The following is a 24928-nucleotide window of genomic DNA, read 5'->3' on the forward strand; positions in this document are numbered from 1 at the left end:
CCTGGTAATATAAATAATGAATGGTGATTTATCCAAGTAGCGAGGTGTAGATCTGTGAAGGGACCAAGGAAAGAAACAGTGTGTTTGGGAGAGGCGGGAAGAAATTAAATAACAAAAGTCCGAATTGAAAAATCAAGAACCAGAAGGATGAGCCCATTACGGAGAAATAGGTGGTAAATGCCAGAAGAGACGCCCGAGAGATAAGAAAGAAAAGGAACCTTCTCGGTGGGTTAAAAACTGAAGAGGGGAGGCTGGCACAGGGTCTGCTGTTTTGATATGATTTTTTAAAAAAGTGAATTCTACAGATAAAAATAAAAATGAATACGAATAAACAAAAAAGAAAACACACCACTTCTGTGGACCAGCCACCCTGGGGCTCTGGTAGAGGGCCTGAGGGGCACAAGACAGAACCGATTGTGGCTCCCGGGTGCGTGTCCCCCACTGGGACCTCTCCCAGGAGCATGCTCTGACCAGTGAAATCCCAACAGCAGCTGGGGTCAAGGTCAGTAGGTCAGTTGCTTCTTGTTTTTCTTTGCCACAGCACAAACCTTCTGCGGTGCCAGAGATTCAGTGAGACAGGAAGAGGCTGGGGCTACAGATTCTCAGATCTTAGAAGGATGGCGGAGGCCCTTCAAGCCTTGCCTGTGCCTTCGGGCCAGCGTGGGGGCCCTCGGCTCGGCCGCACGAGGGGCAGGCAGGCTCATCCCAGAGGTCAGCTGAGGGTGTCCGAGGGGGCAGGCAGTGGAGCAGGGATGAGGGAGGCAGTGGTGAGGGCTGGAGAAGGGCAGAGGCAGCAGGGCAATGAGAACAGGGTCCCTGTGTGCTTCGGCAGGGGAGCCCAGTGGGCAGAGGAGGGGACCTAAGCCCAAGTGGCGGAGGCAGCAGACCCCCCCACTCCCCGAGCCGCTCCGTGTGCATCAGCAGAGAGTGGAAGCAGGCACAGAGTTGAAGAGACTGGTCTAAGGAGGTGGCGCCTGCAAACCCGAACCCGAACTGCAAGCAGCAGCAATGGTTGGGAGGTGCAGAGGGCTGCTCCCTGCAGGGCTTCCCACCCGGCCAGCACGCCCGCCTCGCCAAGGGCAGACCCCTGTGCTCTTCCTGGGAGGCAGTGCCCCGGTCAGTAGCAAATTGTCCACTTTGCCCGATTCAGTGCTTTTTGCCTCCAGCACTAGATTGTTTGACATTGATAGCACAGCTCTTTCTTTATTTTATTTTCCAGTTTCTGTGCCATTAAAAATGTATTTTGTAAGTATCATATGGTTGGATCTTGCCATTTAAGACAGTCCGAGCCTTTTTGACTCCATGTGAATGGAATTTAACCCATATACGTTTATTGTGATGTACTGACGGTCATTCTTGTTTCTGTTAGTTTACTTTATGTTTTCTATTTATTATCCCTCTTTTTGGTGGTTTCTTCTTTTATTCCCCCATTTCATAACTCTTTCTGGACTGATCAAGTTTTATTTTTTCCACTGGTTTATAAGTTCTACATTCTATTTCTGTTCCCTGGGGATTATTTAAGGAAACACATTGGAAGGTCTGATTCTTTAGGAGACCATCCAAGGTCACACATGTGGAGCCACAGCAGGAGACAGGCAATGCTTCTGTCCTGTTTCTCTCAAGCTATCACCTGGCCTGGGGTGCAGAGGGAAGGAGGAAACCATCACGGCTCTCAGGGCCCTGAGCCTGGCTCTCTAAGTCAGTGCCATGGGTTCCTGAGGCAAGAAGCCTATGAATCAGGTGCCATTTGACTAAGAGACAGGCACTCGTTGTCATCTGTTGACTCAGCTCCTCCTTTGGGTCTGATTGTTTTTTTGTGGTCCTTCTGAGCAGGAGGTAGGTGGAGAAAGTTCATGAGAAAAGAAACAGGGGGAAGGGCTTGGAGAGATAAGAAATAGGATCCCACTTTTGTACCTCATGTCTTCCACTTGGTCCAAAAGATAATGGCCAGGAAGTGAATATCCATCGATGACAGATGAGTGGATAACAAAACAGTGCCTGCACAGTGGAATATTATTCAGCCATGAAAAGGAATGGGCTTCTCACATACTGTGATATGGACCAAACTCGTGAACATCATGCCAAGGGAAAGCTGCCAGACAAAAGGGCAGATACTGTATGATTCCATTTGTGTGAGGCATCTGGAATTCACAGAGACAGAAAACAGAATTGAGGCCATCAGGGATTGGGGGAAGGGAGAAAGGGATAGTCACTGCTGAACAGGTGCAGAGTTTCTATGTGAAGTGATAAGAAAAATTTGGAACCAGATAGTGACGGCTGTACAACATTGTGAATATACCCAGTGCCACTGAATCATATACTTAAAAGTGATTTACATGGCAACCTTTTTTACATTTATTTATTTTTTTGTGGTTCCAAGAATGGAACCCAGTGCCAGGCAAGTGCTCTCCTGCTGAGCCCCAGCCCCAGCCCTACATGGCAAATTTTTTGTCACACGTATTAACCACAGGTGGTATTTTTTTTTCCCCAAGGGAATGCGGGGGGCTGGCTGGGGTGGGCTCAGTGGTAATGCACTTGATGCCCTGTGTGGGGCCCTGGGTTCCATCCCCTGAGCTGCCGGGGCGCTTGTTTCTTTCTCCACTTGGGGAGGCAGGAGACCCAGAGGCCTGCTGGAAATCCTCGCCTGGTGCTGAGGAAGGGCTCCTTCCAGGCCTGGCTCCAGGAAAGGCCCTTCTCTGCCCTCCTTGGGCTCTGGCCATGCCCAGCCTGGTCCTGCTGGGGCTGCTGTCTCTCAGCCTCCCTGAATCCCACGACGAGGATAAGGAGTGTCCCTGAGCCACCCGGCAGGTTTCTGGATCCTCTTCTCTCGGCTTTCTGTCCTGGGCCACAGTCCCCTGGCTGCCATCTTGTCTCCTAGAAGAGCTCCTGGAGACAGCCCTGGGTCCCACGTTCCTGTGGCCCTGGCGGTGGGCAAGGCCGCTGGGCGTGCCTGTTGGTGCTGTGCCCGCCCTCAGTGCAGGCGGCCCTGCTGGTGCCGTCTTGCTTCCGAGGTGCCCAGCATGGTGCCAAGCACAGACCTTGCTGGATGTCCTTCACCTCCTGGGACGCCTCTGTGAAGTCCGTGTATCATCACTCTCAAGTAATCGATGGGGGAAAAGCGCACCGAGAGGTGAAGCAATGAGCCCCGAATCATGCCGATTCCCGGGGGTGAAGCTGGCATCGCTCGCCGGATGCCAGGGGGTGGCTTCACACACACCGGGCGGCGAGAATCTGGCGAAAGCGTGCCAGTCGCTGCTGCGCATGGGCTCGCTTTCAGGAGCAGGAGGGCCGATAACTTGGAGACCCCAACTGACCCCGTGGGTGCCCAGGTGTGACCTGGGGGCCCTCCGCAGCCCAGGACCCAGGGAAAACTCTACCGACAGTGGAGGCGGGGCACAGGGCCTCCGCGGCGCTGGGAGACAGCAATGTGGGCGCTGCTCTGAGAACTGGAGGCGGAGGGAAGGCAGCGCGGGCAGCCTTGCCCTCGGGCCAGCACAGAGCAGGTGCGCAACCCGAAAGGGGCGGAGTCGGGCCGCCGCGTGGGGAGGAGCGGCCTCCGCCCGCGAGTGGGACGCCCACCGGGGTGGCAGGAGAGAGCAGGGCCGTGGCCGCCAATCCCACCAGCGCCCTTGCAGACGACATGGCAGCCACCTGAGGTCGGGGCAACGCCCCTGGCACCCCTGACGGGGGAGGGGGCGGCTCCCAAGTCCCAGGCCAGTTTTTGCCTCCCCCGCGCTCCTCAGCCTCTGTCAAGAGCACCTTCTCCCACAGCCTGCGGTTCAGGGTCTGCTGGGTAATGAGCACTTCCTCCAGGGTCAGCGTGGGAGAAACAGGCGTGGGGACTTGGCGGGAGCTGGCTCTGGGGATGGAGGCGCTCAGGCTCTGTTCCTGCTCGTGTCGGGTGAGCAGGGCTCAGCCTTCTGGAGCCTCAGTCATGCAATCTGTGGACTGAGGACACGGTATGACCCAGCTGAGACCTGAAGGCAAAGGGCAGGGTGTGTACAGAGCTGGCCACAGAGCAGGTGCGCTGGCAACTCGGCGGCCTGACCCGGCCCCGGTCCCCTCTTCTGAGCTCTTCCAACAGACACAAGGAGTAGATCTGGGTTTTCTACTCTCTCACTGGACTGGAGCCAGGTGGGCAGGGGTGCGGCCTGGTCACCTCTGCCTCCTGGCATCTGGAGAAGAGCCTGGCTCAGAGTAGCACATGGACGGAGGGACAGAGGCGGGAACCAGTGATGCCCACCGTATCTGACAGGTGGAAACGCCAGGACCTAGAGGGTGGACCCCGAGCACCGGGAACTCAGGGGCGGAAGGTGGAGTAGGTCCGTGCCCTGTTACCCAGCAGTGTGGAAGGGAAGACAGCAAAGCTCTCAAGCCATCTCTGGGGAATGCTGGTGATCTTTATCACCACGTTCTTGTTTTTTGGCCACTGCTTTTTCTCTAGGCCACGTGTCACTAGGATGATTAGGGAAAAGAAAGGGCCAAAGAAAAACAAATGAGACAGAAAACAGAACCAGTGGCCTGGTGAGAGGAGTGGCCAGCGGCCTCCGGGTGCATCTGGTACGCACCCGGGAGGGGACCTGGAAGCGCAGTGGCTCGGGACGCACCTGCTGACTGACTGGCTGTGAGCGCAGCCTGCACTCTCCCTGGGACCGCATCTTATCCATGAACACTCTCAGCCATTCAGGGGCCCGCTCCTCAGAATCCTCCTTCAAGCCCCAGAAGATGCACTCCTCACATGCACCCTGAAGGGGGTTTCAGTTTTCCCTTCATGAGTGTTCCTGAGGAGGGAAAAACCCTTTTATCAGGCCGTACACTATTTCCAGCTCACCTCGGCCACTTTAATGACAACTTCTGGGGTCTGTGTTAATCGAGGAGAAGGTTCCCGGAGGGCATAGTCTGCCCCCCACCATCTTGCATGCTCAAGACACTAAAGCTATTTGCTGCACGGAGCCAGACCTTGAGAAGAATCTTTTTTCTTTGCATGTTATTTACCTTTATTAATGATTGATTGATTGACTGATTGCAGTTCGGGGATCAAACCCAGGGCCTTGGGCGGGCTAGGCTGCACGGCCCTCTGCTGGTGTCTTGGGTTTTCACATAACCTAACACCCTCTGTGAGGAAGCACTTATTTTCTAGCACATTCATCTGACAAGTGGACTCTAGGTAACGTGATTCTGTCCAGCCTCGAGAAAGTCCCACTGCCGGTTTGCTGTGTGCTCAAGGCCAGGCTCCTGCTTGTGTAATGTGAAGAAAAACAATTGTTGGGATTTTTTTTTTTTTGTACCAGGGATTGACCCCAGGGCTGCTTAACCACCGAGCCACGCCCCCAGTCCTTTTTACTTTTTATTTTAAGGCAGAGTCTTGCTGAATTGCTGGGAGTACCAGCACGTGCCACTGTGCCAGGCAAGGGATTCTCATCCAGTTCGTAGACGAAGTTTTGTTCTGCGTCGATGTTACTCACCCTGGTTCCCCGCTACCTTAGACCGGGGTTCATTTTCCATTGGAATCAGTGGTCTGCACGCACACCAGGTGTCCTCTGTGGGCATTTTGTGGTCAGAGTAATAGGAGGAGGCCTTGCCTCGGGACACAGGATCTGAGGGCAGAAGAGCCTGTGGAGGTGGGGGCCGCCCCCCAGGCCAAGGAGAGCTCTGTCTGCCTTCCTGTGAAGGATATGTATTTTTAGTTCCAACTCAAGCTGAAGAATCAAAGACTTCTGGTCCTTGGCCCCTCTGTGCTGCTGTAGATGGAAAATCTGGTGAGCAGTGTGATTTCTTGTTTTGCCATGTGCCCGGCCATAAAACAGGGATGATGGCGCTGCCTAAGAGGCTGAGGCCTTGAGCATTCCTCGTGCTCGGGAAGGGCTGGAGATTGACAGGTGAGAGGGCCTAGGTGGAAGGGAGATGCTGCTTCCCTTCCCAGGTGGCAAGGAGGGTTTGTACTTTGATCTCCTGAAGCACTCGGGACAAGCTGGCTCCTCTCAGAGGCCAGCCCAACCTCAGCCCCAGCGGGACTTCCAGAGCACCTTTGGAATAGGCCTCCCATAATCCTCCCTTGCTTTGGGAGTAGCTTGTACCTTACCAGAACAGTCTGGCCACCATACTTCATGAGCTTCAGTTTGTGCACAGGTGTCCACTAAAGGCTCACAGGCCCAACACTGTGCTGTTTCCCTCTTTGCTCAGCAACAGAATGCCTCAGGTTCTCTGCCCCAGCCACACCAGCCTCTCTAATTGCTTACAGGTCCTATCCTCCCTGAAGCCACAGGGCCTTTGCACAGGCTGTATAATTCTCTTCTTTTCAGATCCACCACTCCTTTCTGCAGCAAGCCTTCCCAACCTCTGCCCCAGTCCACTCACCCCACCCTAAGAACCCACAGTGCCAGGTGTCCTGCCCAGCCGCCTCACAGCTGCACCCTGATGCCTGATTAGCACTTCCTTGACTGCTCACAGCTACCCACTACAAGCTGGGAGTTTGTGCACGATTTTTTTGGTTGGTGTGTCTCCCCACGGGTCATAAGAAGGCCTAGGAACACAGTTGTTTGTTCATCCCCACGAAGCCCTAAATAAATACTTGGCAAATGATCAAACCCTCGTGAAAGCTTTCACCCAATGCAGTGTTAACCCCTTCCTTCCACAGATGCAAGTCAAGCACAGTGAGGTTCTTTCACCAAACCGAACATAACATAATGCAGTCAAGGGGGATGGCAGCCACACTGACCGCCGCAGACTCCGGCAGCCCGTCCTAGGAAGGGAGCCATGGGCTGTGCCTCTGTTTTCATGGTGACAGATGGGTGCGGTGAGGGGTGGGGACAGTGAGAGAAGTGGGGTCCCAGTCTCTCCTCGCAGCAGAGATCCGCTCGGTGGGCTGAGACCTTATGACTTAAAGGCGGCACCCTCCTGACTGGCATTCCTGTGGCAAGGGTGCCGCGGTCTTTGTGGGTCGGAAACCCAGGCCCGCAACATTTCTACAGCAACACGGCCACGGCGGAGCAGGCCCTCTGGGGGAGGAGCCAGGGCTGAGGGACATGCCGACGCGCACAGCTCTGCTCCCAGAGCCTCGCGGACTCCATCCAGGTCTAGGAGCTAAGCCTGGCGCAGCCCGAGAGGGCGCGACCCTGGCCCAAGCCCACCAGCCTAAATCCTCGACCTGGGTGGCAGGCCCCAGTGCAACCCGAGCACGTCTTACTGTGTCACCACGAGGCCAGCCTCGAGCCATCGCCCTGCATACGCATGCTCACGCTGTCACCAGCAGTGCCAGGCAGCAGGCACCTGGGCTGCCAGTCAGACTTGAGTTCCAGTCGCCCCTCATTCAGGGAGGAAGGGCACATTCCCCCAAGCAGGCCTCAAGGACCACCGGACAGGGAGAGCCCTTAAAGCTGGAGATGAAAATCGGTGGCCTGGTCTCAGGCCGCAGCAGAGGGAGAGTCCCAGGCCGTCTGTGAAAGACAGTTGGGCTACTTGCTTTGCGAAGGGTTAGAAGGTGGACCGTGTAGGGAGGCAGGAAGGAGTTTCTTTTCATAGCCAGTTTCCATGGTGCCTGACAGCCCTTGGCGAACCACAGCTGGGCGTCTTGGACAGCAGGGGGGCCCAGGGCCTTATCTGGCCCGGGCCACTTTCCAAGTCCTATCCTCCTGGCCTGTCTGGGCCCCAAGAGTGACAGAGGTCACAGGCAGGCAGCCAGGGCCTCACCCCCCACTCACCTCCCCAGGGAAAGGCTCTGCAGTGGGCAGAGCAGGGCAGGAAGGACCCCCGAATCCAGGTCAAGCTCTTGCCTACCCGCCCCACGTGACCTTGGGGAAAGTTTTGCAATGGCCAAGCGGCTAGAGCAGCGCCCAGCAGACCCTCCAAGGAGGAAGGCATCCTCTCTTACCCTCTCCTCCCCTTTCTGCCTGACTGCCCAGCCCAGATGACCAGATAAGGGTCTCTTTGATTTCCAGTGTGTTTACACAGGCGGCAGGCCCAAGTATAGGAAAGATGGCCACAGCCAGGCAAATTAGGATGCCTCCAGATGGGGCAAGGGGGACCAGGGCCTTACCTGCTCCTGCGAATTCATCACCCTCAGCTTCATCTGCTTCAAGTACGTGGAGGTGAGGGGCATGTTATAATCAATGATCCCAGAGACCAGAGGAGATGGAGGCTCGTTTTCTGGCAGGGAGAACAAGAAGAAACCCCATTTAGTCTGTGCTGGGGACCCGTCACCCCTGTGGAGCCTGTGGATCAAGAAGCCACCTCTGGGAAGGAGCAGGCCAGAGGCCACCTGTCAGTGGCCACCACATCTGGCTGGTAGAAATGGGCTCCTGGAGGTTGAGAATGCTTGTCAGTGAGGGGCTAGTGTTTAATGTCACATGCTTGGAAAATGTGAACTTGTGGCTTCTTTGAAATGTGGAAGGCTTAGCCACAGACACTCCATGCTCCCAGGAAGCAGCCGTGCGGCTGGGCAGCTGCTTCTGTCAGGCAGGGTGTTGGCTGCGTGGCACAGCCTCTGGTCTACACTCCCTTCCTGTGAACACCTGCCACGGCCCCACCCCATCCCTGGCTCCAGGGCACCCCACCAAAGCGCCCTCAGGTACCATCTGGCTCCCGGCAGAACCAGGCCCAGCCCCTCTGCCCCCGCCCTTCTCTCTGGTCACACACAGCGGAGCACCTATCTTGCCATACTCGGCCGTGCCGTCCTGGAGATCAAAGTAACGCATGTTCTTTTTGTAGAGAATTTGCAAAGCGCAGAAAAATGTAAAGAAACATTTTTAAAAACCATAATTGCACCAAGCAGTTTGGCATATGCTTCTGTTTATTTTTTCCCTGTGATTTTTCTTCTTTACATACTTGATATAATGCATACAGAGAATTATAGTGTGCTTTTTTAAAAAGTGTTTTTTTTTGCTTAACATTTTGTCATAGGTATTTTTGTCACCATCAAAACTCTCGCTTTGCTTTGCAAATATGATTTTTATAACTGTGTCATATTTTACCATAATTGACTTAAGTTATTCCCTTATGATCACATGTAGGCTGTTGCCCATTGGGACTGTTATAAACAGCACTGCAGGGAACATCTCTGTGTATACATATTGGTCCATATTTCTGATCTTTTCCTCTGTAGAACCACAGGAATTTGTGGGTCAGAAGGTAGGAATATTCGACCACTCCTGAAACCCCTGCTCAAGATGGGGGGGTAGTCTTGATGAGCTGCTCTGGGCTTTCCCCAGCCTCCAAGGGCCTTGGGCCAGGTTCATGTTAATACCAGGCCTTTGATCAGAAGATCCCTCCCATCCCTGGGCTGGGATCTGAGAAGAGTGAGAACAACTTCCTAACTAGTCAAAGCCGTCATCACCATGCCCCACAGAGGAGTCCGAGTGACAGGCAGGGGCTCTTCCAGGACACTCCACCACACGTGCCCCTCCAGAGCCGGAAAGGTCCCTGAGGCCATAAGAATCCTATGGCAGTGAAAGAAGTCAGACACACCAGGTCAACACAGTACGATTCCACGTGGCAGAAATCGCCAGAATGAGCAGATTCACAGAAAGTAAAACAGAGGCTCCTGGGTGGGGATGGGGATGGGGATGGAGAATTACTTCTGGAGTTTCTGTTGGAGATGATGAAAAAGTTTTGGAAAAATCTTTTGTGACGTGTAGCTGTGCTGGTTGCTCAATAGTGTGAGCATAAGCAATGTCTTTAAAACAGTATAATTAAACACTAAAGGGGCACATTTTATAACTATTTTACCACAATTTAAAAAGAGAAAAATGTCTGCAACTCCGGCCAAAATTACCCGGAGGAAAAGAGTAGCCGCTGCCCGGCCAGGGTGGCCACCCTGCTGACACAGGCTCCTGCAGGACAGTCCTGCCCACCACCCTGCCCTGCCCAGGACCAGGGCTGTTTTGTGACTGTGCAGGCTAACAGTTTTTATCAAATTTTATAAAAATGCAGAACTCTGTCTTGCTTTCTCAAGGCTATGCTTTTACACAGAGTGTTTCCCTTTTGTTCTTTGAGGGAAGAGTTTCTCAGAAACTGACTTAAAATGCCTCAGCTCCTAGACAGCCTTTTTTTTTTTTTTTTTTTTTTTTTTGTACTGGGGAATCCACTGAATTATATCCTCAGCACTTTTTAATTTTTTGCCGAGGCTGGCCTTGAACTTGTGATTCTCCTTCCTCAGCCTCCAGAGTTGCCAGGATTACAGGCCTGTACCACCGAGTCTGGCTCCTACTCCCCTTTTAAAGAACGTCCTTTGGGTTCAGGGCAGGGAGACACTGGCCCTGCACTCAGCAGCCCCGTGTCGTGAATGTTTTGTGCCCCACTTCCTCTCACCATGCCATGTGGTGAGACTTCCTTGGCTCCAGGGGACTGTTAGGCCCTGGAGCCCCCAAATCAACTGGGTGAGATGCAGACGTTCCAGGGATGATATTGAGAGGGTGACCCCCAAGGGACCTGTGGTTCCTATTTGCAGATCATGGATCTTCAGACAGAATTGCAGCTTGTTTCATTTCCTCCAAGATGACTCTGCCTGGGGAGAAGCTGCTAACCAGTGAGGCGCCTGTGAAAGGCCACCCACGCCGATGCCCTGTGGTGCGGCAACTGCTCCGCGGTCCCCAGGAGCAGGAGTTGCAGTCTTTCCAATGGCCACCTATGTCCTGTCTGAAAGCCGGGGCTGCTGAAAGCACCATGTTAATGAAACCAGATGTCATTTGACTTAGGGAAGAAAGAAACAGCTAGGGTGGCACTCCTGGGTGGTGGGAGGAGCAGTCTTCCCTGCCTGTCCCTTCCAGTGTCACCACAGGGCTGAAGCATGTCTGGGCCAGGAGACGGACAGGGAGAGCTCAGAGAGAGGAAGGCGCCACGCCTGGTCTTGGGGAAGCTGGGACACCCCACACTGACACCCAGACACTGCACTGGTGCGCAGTGGTTCCAGGAGAGTTCTGTGGGGTGGCAGGGGACACTCAGCATGAGGAGATGAACCGTGGAGCTGGCAGTGGAGGTCAGAGCTGGCCACCAGAGAGGAGAAAGGCAGGCAGTGTTTTGGCAGTGGGGGCGCCAAATGAGCTCCAGATATGGCGAGTGGACGCTGGCAGGAGGAGGTGAGTGGGGACGAGGAGCAGGGGCCATCAGGAGCCCCCAGTTCCCACGCACAGGTGAGACCAATGCCAGGATAAGGTGCGTGGGGGTGGAAGCAGGAACAAGGACAATGGATATTTCTCGGGCCTTGCTGGACAGGCTGGGCCCTGCTGCAGGCAGCACGCGTGGTGGCCACGCCTGAGCCACTGTGCAGAGGGTGAGCCAGGAGCCAGGGAGGGTCAGGGAGCCTGGAACCCAGCAGGCTGCTGGTGAGTCAGGCGGAGGAAGTGCCCTGGGAAGTTTTCAACACCTTCTGGCCAAGGAAGGTTGAAAGCAGGGAGGCCCCGGCCGAGTTTTCCAGGCCTTTACAATAACCAGTGATGTGGAGGTTTCGCACAGGCCAAGCCCACCGACCCTCCAAGAGGACCCACCAACCACACATTTCAATAGAGGCGGGACCCAGTGTTCTCCAGGTGGAACAGTAGGTGGTAAATCTCATGAGTTTCCCTACAGAGTGGAGGAAGCTGAGTCCAGAAATGATGGAAGGTTCTGGGTGCCAGTGGCAAGGGCGTGAAAGGGCGTGTGCAGAATGGGGGCCTGGAGCAGAGAGCCACCAGCCAGCCTTGTGGGGTTCAGACCAGGGACGGGGCTCTCAGGTGTAGGGTCAACTCCAAAGGTGATGACCATCCCCCCAGGTAGTGAACCAGGATGGAAAGGGCTTTGCTGGAGAAGCACCGGTGTGCGGCCTTCAGGAGGGGAAGTCAGGAAACCATGTGTAGAGCAGCCCCTGGGCTCAAGAAACGAGTGAGGAAAGCAGGGCGCACGACCACGCCCGCTAGGGTTCAGAGCAGTGAGTGCCAAGAGGGCCTGGGAGTGGGGCAATGCGCTCAGGCCGCTGAGGAAGGAGGATCCCACATTTGAGGTCAGCCTCAGCAACTCAGTGAGACCCTATCTCAAGATTAAAAGTGGTTAAGTACCCCTGGGTTCAAGCCCCAGTACCAAAGCAAACAAAAATCTTCGGGGGGAGAACTGAAAGTTCAACCCCTCAGCGAAGGGCCTCCGAGCCCTGCCAAGTGCTTCATGCAGACCCTCCTCCGGCTCAATGCTCCCGAGAGGCCCACGAGGGGCTGGTATTCACCCTCCTATCGATGAGGAGATCTCTGGGTGCAGTGAGTGCAAGAACCGCAGAGGACAGGCCACAAGGGGCCAGGGAAGGGCCAGGTGGGGGCCACCTGAGCGAATAGCTTGTTCCCCGAGGAAGCTGTCACGTCAGGGGAAACAAATGCACCCTAGAGGTCCCTCTGCCCCAGCACAGGGGCTGGACTGCGGGCACCCTGGGTCTCCTCTGCCTGCCCTGCGGCCTGGATGACCTGGATGTGGGCAGGGGCTGGTTCCTAGGGCTGGGAAGCCCTGGAATTTCCCATCCCAGGACCTCCTTTGTTTATGCTCCTGACGCTGGGGGAGGGCATGCAGCCTCCAGCCCCACACTCTCTGCTGGGGACGAAGCTGAGCCAGGGAGGCCTCCACTTCCTTCCTTTTTAGCAGGCGGCCAGGAAGCAAGGCATCTCCCAGCAGCCCTCAGAAGTTCCCATCCTGTCCCCTGCGCCCCTCCCCTCCCACCTTCCTGGGACAGGAACGGGGCCTGCCTGGGGCTGGGGCAGGAGGTGGGAGGGAGGCTGGTCTGGCGTGGCTGGAAGGCGGGAGTGTGACAGCAGGCCAGGATGGGCGCCTCTGAGGCCCTCCACCGACACCTCCAAACGCCCAGGACCCGGCCCTTCCTCACAGGGCTGACTCCGCCTTGCTGGGGGCTGGCAGGCTTGGTTCTGGGACTGCAATGCGACAGCAGCATGGCGGGAATAAGCTGGCGTCCCGGTACCAGTGCCCTGTGTCAGCGGCTCGTCCTCACAGGCCCAAGGGGAGGTGTTCCTTCCCCTGTGCTGATGGAAGGGTTCTCCCTCTCCCTTTGACCCCCTGGGGAACTGGATGGTGGTCTCACCCAGCACTTCCTGTGCCTTGGGCTCCTCGGCTGTGAAGCCAGGACTGACAACTCTGGGACTATAGCGGCTGCTCTGAGCGGGAGCTGCTCAGAGAGGCTCCCCAACTGCCAGACACAGCGGGAACTGGGCTGCACACGGCCTTTCTGACCCCACTGCATGCCCTCCCGGGCCGCATCTTCTCTCCCCAGGGTAGAAGAGGCTGTCCTGAGGATGGGCAGGCCCCTGCCTCTGTCCCGCAGAGAAGCCCAGGAAGGAAGCTCAGGGCAGAGCTGGTTTATATTCCAGGCAGCTCCTCGCCATGTGCGGTGTGCTCGCTACCTCCCTCTCTCCCCCTTCCTAAGAGTGGGGACACAGTGGTGGCAGGAGAGGAAACTAGCAGCTGCTGGGCTGAGTGCTGCCCTCCTGGCCACATGGAAGTCCCCAGGTGAGGGGGAATGAAGCCCACGGCTCCCGGAGGCCTTCAGTGAGGAGCTGGGCGGGTGCCAGCAGAGGGGCAGGTAGAGGGAGGCCTGAGCCGCCAGGGCAGCCCACACACACACAGCCCTCTCGGCCTTGCCTTGCTCCCCCCGGGCTAGCAGTTCTGTCTCACTCCCACAGTTGCTATGGAAACAGGACAGGAAAGGAGGGGACAGGGAAGGGTGGGCAGGATCCAGGCAGTTGCCATCAGGGCACGTGCCCCTGGGGTCTAGGCCCTGCCAGGGTGGGAGGAAGGCAAGGAGGCCCCCAGCACTGTGGCCGCTCGGCCAGGGCCAGGCCCAGGCCCGGAGTGCGTCTCAGCATCATTTGTCGTGGAGTGCTGTAGTGGCCGCAGTTCAGGCCCCCGCAAGATCCCTGTGCCAGGCGCAGGGACCACAGTGCTCGTCAGCCCTCCAAGGAGGGCTCCATTCCACAGGAGAAACGAGGCTCAGAGAAATGAAGTCACGCGGCATCTGAGCTGCGATCCACACCACCCAGCGTGGGCCTGCGACCTGCCCTGGCGCTGGCACCTGCTCTCATGGGGTTCTTAGTAGCTGTCTGATGTGCCCCGAGCAGGCAGCCATGGCCGAGTGGCCTCCAGGACAGCAAAGCCTCTGGATTTGGTGAGTCAGCTGGTGTCAGAATCTGCTCATATGCATCAGGGACGATGACAATAAGGGGAAATGCCACCTGATGCCCGCGCCCTGATGCCTCGCTGATGGTCTGCGTGGGCTCTTGCTGATTTCACCCCAGCCCAGGTTTGGTGGCTGCCACTTGAACCCACCCGGATAAAGGGCTTGCCCTTCATCTGCCCTCTGTCTCTACCCTCTGGCAAAATAACGCAGACTTCAGCAATATTTGCAGGCTGATGCCCAGGAGCTGGCGCAGTGCGCTGGGGAACAGCCCACCTGGGCACCACTTCCCAAGGCAGCCATGTCAACCAAAGATGCTGGCCCTTCTCACTGAAGTGAAGTCACCTGCAGGCAAACTGACCCTTGCAGGTTGGGGGTCTGGTGGGAGGGCATGGGAGTGGGCTCCTCTCTGGCCTCACTGGGCAGGACAGCAGGTGAGCCTGGGCACTGGCCCAGGGATCAGCCTAGCTGGCTGCAAGCACTGTGCTCATTTTAGATTCTAATCAATCCCCTCGGACCCACAGACCAGAGACCACACAGGTGTGCCCAGAGATGGGGCAAACACTAGGAAGGACCATTACTGACAGGGGTTGTATGTCAAGGGTGGGAGGATGCACATATCAAGGGTGTGTGCCTGTCCCCAGAGAGCCGAAGGCCAGACCCACATGATGCACGCCTGCAGAAGGAGCTGAGGGTGAGATCTGGGGGTCCAGAATGATAGAGCTTCAAGAGTGGAACCAGGTGTGCTAGGCAGGTGGGACACACCTGCAAACTAGCCACTAGGGAGGCTGAGGCAGGAGAATGGCAAGTTCAAGGCCAGCCTCAGCAACTTAGCAAGACCCTGTTTCAAAATCTTTTAAAAAAGGGTGGGGAGGCCCAGCGGTAAAGCACTTGCCTAGCATGTGCAAGGCCCTGGGTTTGACCTCCAGCACCACACACACACACACGAACAAATGATAGGGCAGGGTGCCATTCCAACTAGAACCTGGTTGGGAGGGAGAAGAAGGGTGGGCCGGGCCCTTGAGGGACAGGAGGAAGAGGTGCATTGGCTTGGTCGGATGCTTGCTTCTAGGAATGGGAACAAAGGCAGAACCTGCACTTTCCTGCTTGTGCCAGCAAAGGGCAGGCCCCTCAGTGGGAGAGTCTGCTCCCCCGACAGCCCTGCCCGAGCCCTCTGGCACACACACCTCCCCTACCTTTGGGTTCCAGGCCGTTGGAATTAAAGTGCATCCGCTTCTGGCACTCGGTGCAGCTCATCAGGAAGCGTGTCACAGCCTCTCTTGGGAGGAAGGCATAGGTCTCTGCGATCTGGGGAGGAAGGAGTTTGCGTGTTACGTAGGTCCACGGGGTGACCTGGCCCCCGGAACACCAAGGGGTGCTTTGGTTTCAGGTGCTGAAGCCCCTGCCAGAAAAGGTAGGAGCAAGTGGCAGTGTCCTCCATCCTTAGCTACGAAATGAGGCAGCACTTTTGCAGAAAACCATTTGTTTTTAAACAGGAGATTAAAAATTGAAAAAGCAAAGCCTTTAAACATCACCTAGTCTTTAACCTGTGTTCTAAGTAATACCCCTGCCAGAACATTGTATTGCTGCCACTAAAATGTGAGCTGATAAGCGTTGCTCCAGGGTGGGAGGAAAGACTCCCCGTCTTAGGGAGAAACTGAGACCCACTTATAAATTCACTGACTCAGGGTTTATGAAGGGAGTCCAAGGCTCTGCCAGCAATTTCTGGGGATAATCCACAGGTCAAGAACCTTTTAGGGAAAGTTGGACAAGGCTGGTGCCAGAGCATCAGATTTTTCAAACTGGACAGGCTCTTAAGAGACCCTCCTGCTCCTGGTGACTAAGGCCCAGAGAGGTGACTGACTCACCCAAGAGCCACACAGCTCTTTAGAGGCATGCTCCAGATCACAAGACCCTACGGGGAGGAGATGGGCATGTGTGGGGGAAGGCAGGGACGGAGGGACAGAAGAGGCAGGGTGGGAGTGGGGAAGAGAGGGCTGTGGGTCCAGACCTGAAGCTGCCCTTCTTACTCCAGGTTTTGGGAACCCCTGCCCTGCTTTGGCTGCCCCGCCACCCCGGTTCCCTGTTCCCTGGGTGAGGCTTCCCTGTTCCCTGGGTGAGGCTGCCTGCTGGCTGGTGTTCACACAGGCTGCCTGCTGGCTGGTTCCTCCCTCTCCTCTCCACTAAGGGGCAGCATCACCCAAGCATTCCTGGCCTCCCGGCGGCCCAGATGGGAAAGTTGGCGGAGGGTGTGGGGGCTGCCCTGGACAGCGCTGGCCTGCCTCTGCTGCAGACCGCACATAGCCTGCTCCCACAGGGACACGCCCAGGCCCTGCTCCACCTTCCTCATGGCCAGGAGGTGGACGGCGGGTGGGGCAGGGGGACGGGATGTAAAAGGCAGGGGTGCCCAGTCTTGGACAGCCCTCTTGGAGGACCTCAGCTCAGCCAGCCTGCGGAGTTCCAGGGCCACTCCTGCCAGCTGCAAGTGCGAGTTAATTTTGGTGACACGATTGTTATTTCTCAGCTGATTTGATGCTCCGCGGAGCAGGCAGGCTCCTTGATGAGTTATCTCCCTTCCAAATTCCCTGTCTGATTGCCTTTCTCTGGAGGTCAGGGACAAGGGCAAACCCCAGTGTCTCCAACTACAGTCAGTGGATGGAAAGCCACGGTCTGATGTGTGGCCAGTCCTCCTGGGTGCCAGGGCCCAGAGGTGCCTTTTCTGCCAGGCACATGGATGTCTTCATTCTTAGCCTGGCGCTGCTGGAAGCCTCGGGGGCTGGAGGCTCCTTCCTCTCGCACCTGCTCAGCGAATGGGCGGATGGCTGCAGGAGCAACCCGGTGAGGGCAGGGCGCATGCTGGGCACGCGGAGGACTGCAGCTGACTCTGGTCAACAGCCGACCCCCAGGACTCTTCTGACATGGCACCCCAGGTCAGACCTCAGAAGATCTAAGTGGAGGACATGGGGACGGACACTGGCACAGCTGGCGGGGATGGGGAGGGCGGGGTTCCTGTCAGAGCAGCAGCCCGTCCTGACTCCGTGGAGTCCTGCTGGCTCAGCTGCCACCAGGCAGAGACCTTTCTCCAGGCCTGAGGAGGGCACCCTGATCTGGCTGTGCTGCTGAGGGCTGTGTCCAGGGTAGGCAGGGACTCCTGTCACCACATAGCCCACTGAGGGCACAGGAAGGATTCCCTCTCTAGGGGTGGAGCAGTGGCTACAGCTCTCCTGGAAGGACCCCAGCAGTGGACCAAGGCTGGTAGGTGTGCCTTGGGGTGGGGGCATGGGCACACAACTTCTGTCTCTGGTCCCACAGAGGGCTAAAAGAGGTGACAAGGCCTCAGGGCCCTCTGAGGGCCCAGTGGCATCTCTGCGGCCCCCTCCCTTCCTGGGGGAGTCGGGAAGGTGCAGAGAGCAGCCACGCGCTCTGCTGCTGTGGGCACCCGTGCAGGACCCCATTGCCTCACTTTTGCAGACATCTTTGGTTCACCCCCCTGGCACGTCTGGGACCAGCAATGGGACTTCTATTTCTGTGAAGTGCATGGCTGCCCTGGGCCATAGGACAAGTTGAAACCAGAAGGACAATCCTCACAGAGGCTCTTGCCAATAGGATGGTGGTTTTCAGATGGTTTCAGAGCTACAGACCCTGTTCTAGAAATAGACTCCCGTGCTGAAGCCCACAGCATGAAACAGATAAAGACGGAGCCGCCGCACTGAGGGAGGGAAGCTCCTGGGCCCTGTCGCCAGCTGGCTTCCCTGGCTGCCCCCGGGCTGCCCGATGCCTTGCTCCTGGGCCCCCTGCCTGGACACTGGGATGCATGTGTGAATTTGCCTTTTCCATCTTTCTTAGTGGTAAAAACCGAGACGTCGAAAGAGATGTTGCTGGCAGGGAGAGCAGGAGCTATTTGCAGAGTCGCTGACTTGCACAGCCCCGTTTTCACTCCCCAACTCAGAGACCGACAAAGACAGACTAGGCCAATTGGGGGGATTTGCACCACTTTACAGATCCTCCTTCTGCCCTGCGGGTGGATTAGCACGTGGTGGGCCTAGAGCAGCTGCTGACCACATCTGGCCCCAACTCCAAAGTAGCCAGGCAGCCAGATCAGGATCTGGGCTCTGGAACCCGATCTGGCTTCCCAGAACCCTGGGGGAGCAAGAGGAAGCAGCCCAGATAGGTGCAGAGACCAGAAAAGCAGGAAAGCCCCTTGGAAAAAGAACTAGTCTCCTATGAGAGTTCAGGGGCCTTGGTAGAACTATCTGCACCTTCCCCAGACTTGGCACTGTAAGACCCCCTGGGACCCTGGGACCCTGGAGTCGCCCTGCATGAGAGGCTTCGGTAGGGCTTCTGCCTGCCCACTGGCTGCAACTGGCCACACACCCTTGGCTCAAATACCCCCAGCCTCGAGCTCATCACCACTGAGCTCTGATCCACTGCTAGACAGTGGTAGATGCTGGGAAGTCCTTTTCCCACTTAAGAACTGGCCACCTTTAGCACCCTGAAGGTCTTCCCATCTCCCTACCAGTCCTCTGACCCCTACAGATGCCCCAGGCCTGAGGGAATCTGAAAAGCCCACTGTGCTCTAGAGACAGTGAGGCAGTCCTAGGATGCAGCTTTGGCAGAAGACCTGGGGACAGATCCAAAGGCTCCTTAGCCAAGAGCTTGACACAAACCCTGTGGTGCCAGGCTGTGCCTCTCTGCAGCCATTAGCATGGGGTTTCCTCAGGGGCTCTTTCCACAGACACGGATGGGGTGGGGTCCTTGTGTTTGCAGAGCATGGCTGAAGAGCTGGGCTCGTGTGGAGGAAGACGGGAACAAATGAAAAGAGGGGACAAAAGCATCTAGGCACCACCCCTGCCCCCCAAAAAGAAACAGGATGGCATGAGAAGGATGACAGATGGGGAGGGGGGAGGGCGAGGAGGCAAACGGGGAAAAGGGAGGCGCGACAGGCTCCTCGGCCTCACACCCGCTGCAGGAGGCCTGGCCTGCTCAGCTCAGCCTTGGCCCTGCTGCTGAAATTCCAGCTCTGTGTGCAGCCCAGCTGGCTCCATGCCAGTCATGTGCCAGCTCCAGGCTGGGCAGCGGGAAGTGGGGCACGCGGCAGGCATATGGACGAGAAGCTAGGAGGAGCAGAGCAAAGGGCTAGATGTCCGCTTGGCCCAGGGACACGGCACTGACAGGGCCAGCCCCGCCTTGCCCTCTCCACAGCATGGAGGCCACAGGCCCAGGATGTGGGAGAGGCCTGGTGCTGGCTACTGAGAGGGCCAGGGAAGCACCCAGTCTGGGGGCCCATCTGCGTAGACCACAGCAAGCGGCCCTGAGGGGTTGGCAGAGGGGCAGGGTGAGGACTGGTAGGGCAAGGGCTCTGGGGTCAGCTGAATGACCTTGCTAGGTGGCGATCTCCGGGCACAGTTTCCTCATCATAACATGGGGCCGATGGCAGCATGGGCTTTACACATGACGCTCTTGCACCTGAAGCCAGCGAGGCGGGCGCAGGAGTGCTGCGTGCAGAGCCTGATGCGCCCAGGGCCCAAATGGTAGAGGTGGCACTGGGACAAGGAGCTAGGTCTCCCCAAGACAAGGGCTGGCGCCCACCCCAGTGGGCCCCGCCCTGCTTCTAGGGCCCTCTGGAGGGAGCGCCTGGGACCCCTCCCTAGCCACGCCCTGACGCACACACGGAGGCGCAGGCCAGGAGATGATGGCCAACTCCCACTTTCCCCGGCCAGGCCCCACCTCTCTGAAGCCTTCGGCACAGGGGTCTGTCCCCCAATACCCACCGCAGGCCAAGGCCTTCCTCTGAAGACGAGGACGACCAGATTGCTGCTCTCTAAAAATCAGGCCACGTGGGGAAATCACAGATTTATTTAGGCCGCCTCTGCCGGCGTCCAAGTTGTCCACACAGAGACCTTGGGGCCTCACGGCTGCCTTAGGCGGGCAGCCGGCCACACAGGCACATCTCTAGCAGTCAAGGTCGGCATGGAGCGCGGGAGGCGACTGCCACTCCAGTGCTGAGCGGCCTCAGTTCTCTGACCACAGTTCTGCTGTGGGCTGAAGGAGCATGAGGAGCTTGGCTTCAAGGGCCTGGGGTGGCACAAGCCCTGGTGACAGGCTTGGCTGTGAGGGTCCCCCGGGGACATGGGATCCAACATAGCAGGCCCCTCCTGCAGGGCAGAGTTGGGTCCTCTGCTCTAGCCACGGTCCCCTTGTCTAACCCTCCCCCATCTGTGCTGTTTCCCACCCTGCGTTGCCAGCTCTACTTAGAAGGCCAGGTGACAAGCCACCTTCTCCCTGAAGCCCACAGGCTTGGCACTGAGTGCTGGGGCTGGCAGCCTCTGCCGAATGGCCCGGGGACAGGGGTTTTGCTTCCTCAAAGCTGGCCTTGGAGCTGCATCTGCTTTGGTGTGTCTTGCCTGTGCCCTCAGCCTCCCCACCCTAGATCCAACTGTGACCTCCTGTACAGTGAGCAGCAGGTCCTCAGACTTCCCCAGGGAAACTCCCAGTACTGGCTGGGCAGCGTTGTGGGGGGACTGGATAATGTCACACTGGACAGGCACACGGTGCAGGCCAGCCACGGAGGCTTCTAACTACCTGCCCCCACCCCGGCAGGCTGCAAGAGGCTGGGGCGGGCTCAGTGGAAACCAGGAAGAGGAGGGCTTCCTCCCTGCCTGTCCCTCCTTCCCTCCCTCTCACTCCCTCAACCTGCTTCTCCTTTGTGCTCAGACCACAGAACCCGCCCCCTCGCCCTGTGAGCCATTCTGGCTGCCATGTCCTTGCCCTGTGCCCCCCTGGGTCCCCAAAGGCCATTTCATCACGCCTCAGCTGCCCGCCCCGCCCCCGCCCGACATGTGCGGAGCCCGTGGCCTCCTGCCAAGGCCTGGGGCCGCCCGCGGAGGCAGGGACAGGAATCTCACCGCACGGTAGGTTTTCTTCTGCCCAGCGTGCTTGGGGGCTTTGCCTGGCTCCGCCGAGCTCTCCACATGCATCGAGTAGATGATGTCAAAGAAATCTTCCACCACAGCGACCCGCTTCAGAGAGATGCCCTCGGGCTCCGACAGGCCATCTGCCCCCTGCGACAGGGTGGACAAGCCGTGTTAGTGTCAGGGCTGATGGTGGGTGAGAGCTGAGCCCTGAGGCTGGGCCAGGGGTCGGGCCAGGGGTGGTGCTGCTCCCCAACCAGGCTGGCACTGCCTCTCTCCCTGGGCAGGGCCTGGGACGGGAGGGAGCCTGCCGAGAGGGCTCGGGAGGGGCTGCTGCTACCAAACCCACCAGCAACAATGGGCAGAGAACCACGGCAGGGAAAATACAAATTGAGAAGCCAAGAGGCTCCATGTTCATGATTTCAGACAGATTGTGCCAGACTCGGGGCGGGGAGCTCTCAAATCACACGCTGTGCCAAGACCATCCTGGGAGTCTCTGGGGAGGGGGAGTGCTAAATAGATGCGGCCCCATCAGGAGCTCGCCAATTAGCAGTAACCTTTCACTGTGGTCCTGGGCTGGGGCCCCAGGAGACCAGCTCCCATCACCTGGGTGGCTCCTGCCTCCACCCTGGCCTTGCTGAAAAGCTTTTCACCACTGCCTGTCACCCTCCCGCCACAGCTGAGCACCAGCCACAGCACCCGGGCTCTTTGTGTGTGGAGATCCACAGAACACCATGCACAGGGCCGCGTGGAGGTGGCAGGCTGTGGGCACGGTGGCTGTGGGCTGTGGGCCTCTCATCAGGCTGGCATGAGTGCTGTCAGCGGGCCCTGACAAGGTGTGTCAGGATCAAGACGGGTCCTCTGCAGCAAGCAGCTGCTGGGCTGGCCGGCCTGCCCTCCCCTGCCCGCAGAGGAGGAGGCTGCGGGGACACTCCAGGGCATGTGGCTGGGCGAGGCCAGGGCTGCCAGGATGCAGCTCCCCATCCACAGAGCATGGGACGAACACAGATCCAGGGACACCAGGCTTTCAGCTGTCACTTCCCCTTACAGGGAGTCTGGGAGGGCCTTAGGAGGCTTCAGAGGTCAAGAGCAAGCAGTGCAGAGCGGACTGGGGACAAAGGAGGCAGACTTCTCTGAAAGTGCCAAAACACATCTCCAAGTTAGTCTTCCCCAGAGACCCCAGACTCAAAGACAGCTGTCTGTTCACTTACAGCTGTCTCTCCAGCCCTTCAAACTGTATCTGACACACAGTAGGCCCTCAGTAAATAACTACTCAATGAGTGGCATCTTGGCAGGGAAGTTTAATTACTATTATTATTATTATTTTTAGTTCTGGGGATTGAACCCAGGGGTGCTTTACCACTGAGCCACATCTACAGCCCTTTTTATTATTATTTTTAATTTTGAGACAGGGTCTAAGTTGCTTAGGGTCTCAAAAAGTTGCTGCGGTTGGCCTTGAACTTGTGATCCTTCTGCCTCAGTCTCCCAAGTTGCTGGGATTACAGGCATATGCCACTGCACCCAGCTTGGGTAGGGTGGCTTAGACACACTCTGCCTCATCACTTAAACGGCTGCGTGACCTGAGCAGTTACCTTGCTTCTCTGGTCCGCAGGTCCTTCTGTTTTATAATAGGGATAAAGAAGCCCCTTTCCCAGGAGCTTCGGTGAGGAATACATGAGATGCATGTGTGCCACTTAGTACAGAGCCTGGCACATGGGGGCCACTCCACAGACACCATTATTAAGAAGTGCTTTGCAGCTGGCCAAGTTCCCTCAGGTGTGACAAAGCTGAACATTGTCACAACCCTGGGAGGTTGTTGAGGGTCAAATCCTGCCTGCAGGTCAGAAGCAGGGAAATGGTAGAGATGGTTTAGGATCTCAGACTCTGTAGTCCACATGGAACACTGGCTGCTGGCTCGTGGTACTCACAGTGCCTCCTGGCCACAGGCCAGCTTTGGTTCTACCCAGCGCCTTCAAGGTGCCATGATGTGCAAGCAGGCTGCTTCTTCACCACTACCTGCTTGAAGCGCAAACAGATGGGGGAGGAAGGCATCTGGACATCTGGGGTATGAAGCACCCAAACTAGAGCTAGTAGGCAGCATCCCTGCCTGGTGACACTGGGTGGTGACCCTCCCAGCCCTGCACAGGCCTTCTTGCCAATGGTTTCCTTCCTGGTCAGAACCCACTTCAGTGGGGACTTTCCAGATAGCAGGTGTGCATGTGTGCATGTGTGCATGTGTGTATGTGCATGTGTGCATGCGTGCAGGAAAGCTGTCTGCTGGTCATCTTTGCTCTGGGACTGGGCAAACTTCTCGGTGCTTCTCTTACGAAATGAGATAAGCTATAAAATTCTGTGACTTTTCTGTTTTAAACGAGGCATCACTTTTACCTCTTTCTTGGGCTATCTCATTCCCTCTGAAGTCCTAAGCCATCTGTGAGGGCTCATCAATGACAAGCTTGCTGGTTAGCTAACTTGAAACTGCCTAGCACTTTGTGGATCTTCAAATATTCTCATGACAGAATGGGGAAGAGACAAATATTATGTATTGGGGATTTCAACCCAGGGGCCCTTTACCACTGAGCCACATCCCTAGCCCTTTTTGAGACAGGGTCTCACTAATTGCTGAGGCTGGCCTGGAACCTGTGATCCTCCTGCCTCAGCCCCCAGAGCCACTGGGATTACAGATGTGCACCACTGCACCTGGCAGTTATAATTCTAACCAGAGGTTCATATTGGCAAAAACAAACAAATGAACTTTAAGAATGAATACAACTGGGGGCTGGGGTTGTGGCTCAGTGGTAGAGCACTTGCCTAGCATGTGTGAGGCACTAGCTTTGATCCTCAGCACCACATAAAAATAAATAAATAAGAATAAAGGTATCGTGTCCATCTACAACTAAAAAATATATATTTAAAAAAAAGTTACAATGAATTGAAATGCAGTCTGTAAAAATAAAAAAATAATTAATTAATTAATTAAAAAAAAAAAGAATGAATACAACTGACCAGGCATGGTGGTGAATGCCTGTAATCCAGCAGTTCTGGAAGCTAAGGCAGGAGGATCACAAGTTCAAGGACTGCCTCAGCAACTTGGTGAGGCTTCAAGTAACTTAGTGAGATTCTGCCTCAAAATAAAAAATAAAAAGGGCTAGGTATGTGGCTCAGTGGTTAAGCACCCTGGGTTCAATTCCTGGAACCAAAACAAACAAACAAACAAATACAACCAGGTTTCTATTTCTTAATGTGGGTGTGGTTATTCAGTTATAAAGGTGTGTTGAGTTTATAAAAAGCCATTAAACAGAATACGTACAAACAGTATGTCTGTAAAACTTTCATTTTTAAAAACGTTAATTTTTCAAAAAGTATCAAGGGGAAGTTTTCACATTTTGATAATCTGAATCCAGAGGCAAAAAAATGGGTTTAGCTAATTAAAGCAAACAGACATCCCTGCTCCTAAAACTATTTCAGGCCAGAATGCAGATGTTTCTGAGAAAAGAAGGGGATGTAATCAGGTAGGAAGGAAGGAAGAACAATCCAGTGGGGAGACAATGTTTCAGGGAGGTAGGGTGGAGGTACCCTCTGACCAGCTCTGTGACCTGGGAGAGTCATTTTTCTTCTTTATTTCTTGAAGTTCAGTTTCCTTACCTACAACATGGGACAACATTGGCTGTCTCACAGATCGAGGGGAACGTGTGTCAGGTGTTTGGCACATACAGACTTGGTGAATGCCCACCTCTTCCCTTTGGACCCACCAAATTTGAATATTCTGTATAGGAATCTGCTCTTATCTCCTGTTTCTCTGACACACTCAGGTTATAAAATGGGTCCCCTGGGGTATTAATCATCAAAAGAAGAGAAGCATTTATTTAATTATTAAATAATA

The 24928-nt window shown here is 56.1% G+C and overlaps 1 protein-coding gene across 3 annotated transcripts in view; it reads right to left on the bottom strand.

Annotated features, from left to right (window-relative positions):
• NOL4L (nucleolar protein 4 like) overlaps window positions 1-24928 on the bottom strand; it is a 384060-nt gene that overhangs the window by 317588 nt on the left and 41544 nt on the right. For 2 of the 3 annotated variants that reach the window (XR_013761981.1, XM_079128163.1), the window contains exons 2-4: window positions 21040-21195; window positions 15331-15442; window positions 8036-8145 (exon numbers count right to left, since the gene is read on the bottom strand). Coding sequence is in view for 2 of the 3 variants with exons in the window: in XM_079128163.1 (XP_078984289.1) it covers window positions 8036-8145; window positions 15331-15442; window positions 21040-21195 (378 nt within the window). In the remaining variant the exon portion in view is untranslated. Of the gene's footprint in view, window positions 1-4919; window positions 5665-8035; window positions 8146-15330; window positions 15443-21039; window positions 21196-24928 lie in introns of those variants that run through there. The other variant, XM_079128164.1, reaches the window with a different exon arrangement.

This window comes from Sciurus vulgaris (assembly GCF_902686455.1).
Source record: "Sciurus vulgaris genome assembly, chromosome: 2".
NCBI lineage: Eukaryota > Metazoa > Chordata > Mammalia > Rodentia > Sciuridae > Sciurus > Sciurus vulgaris.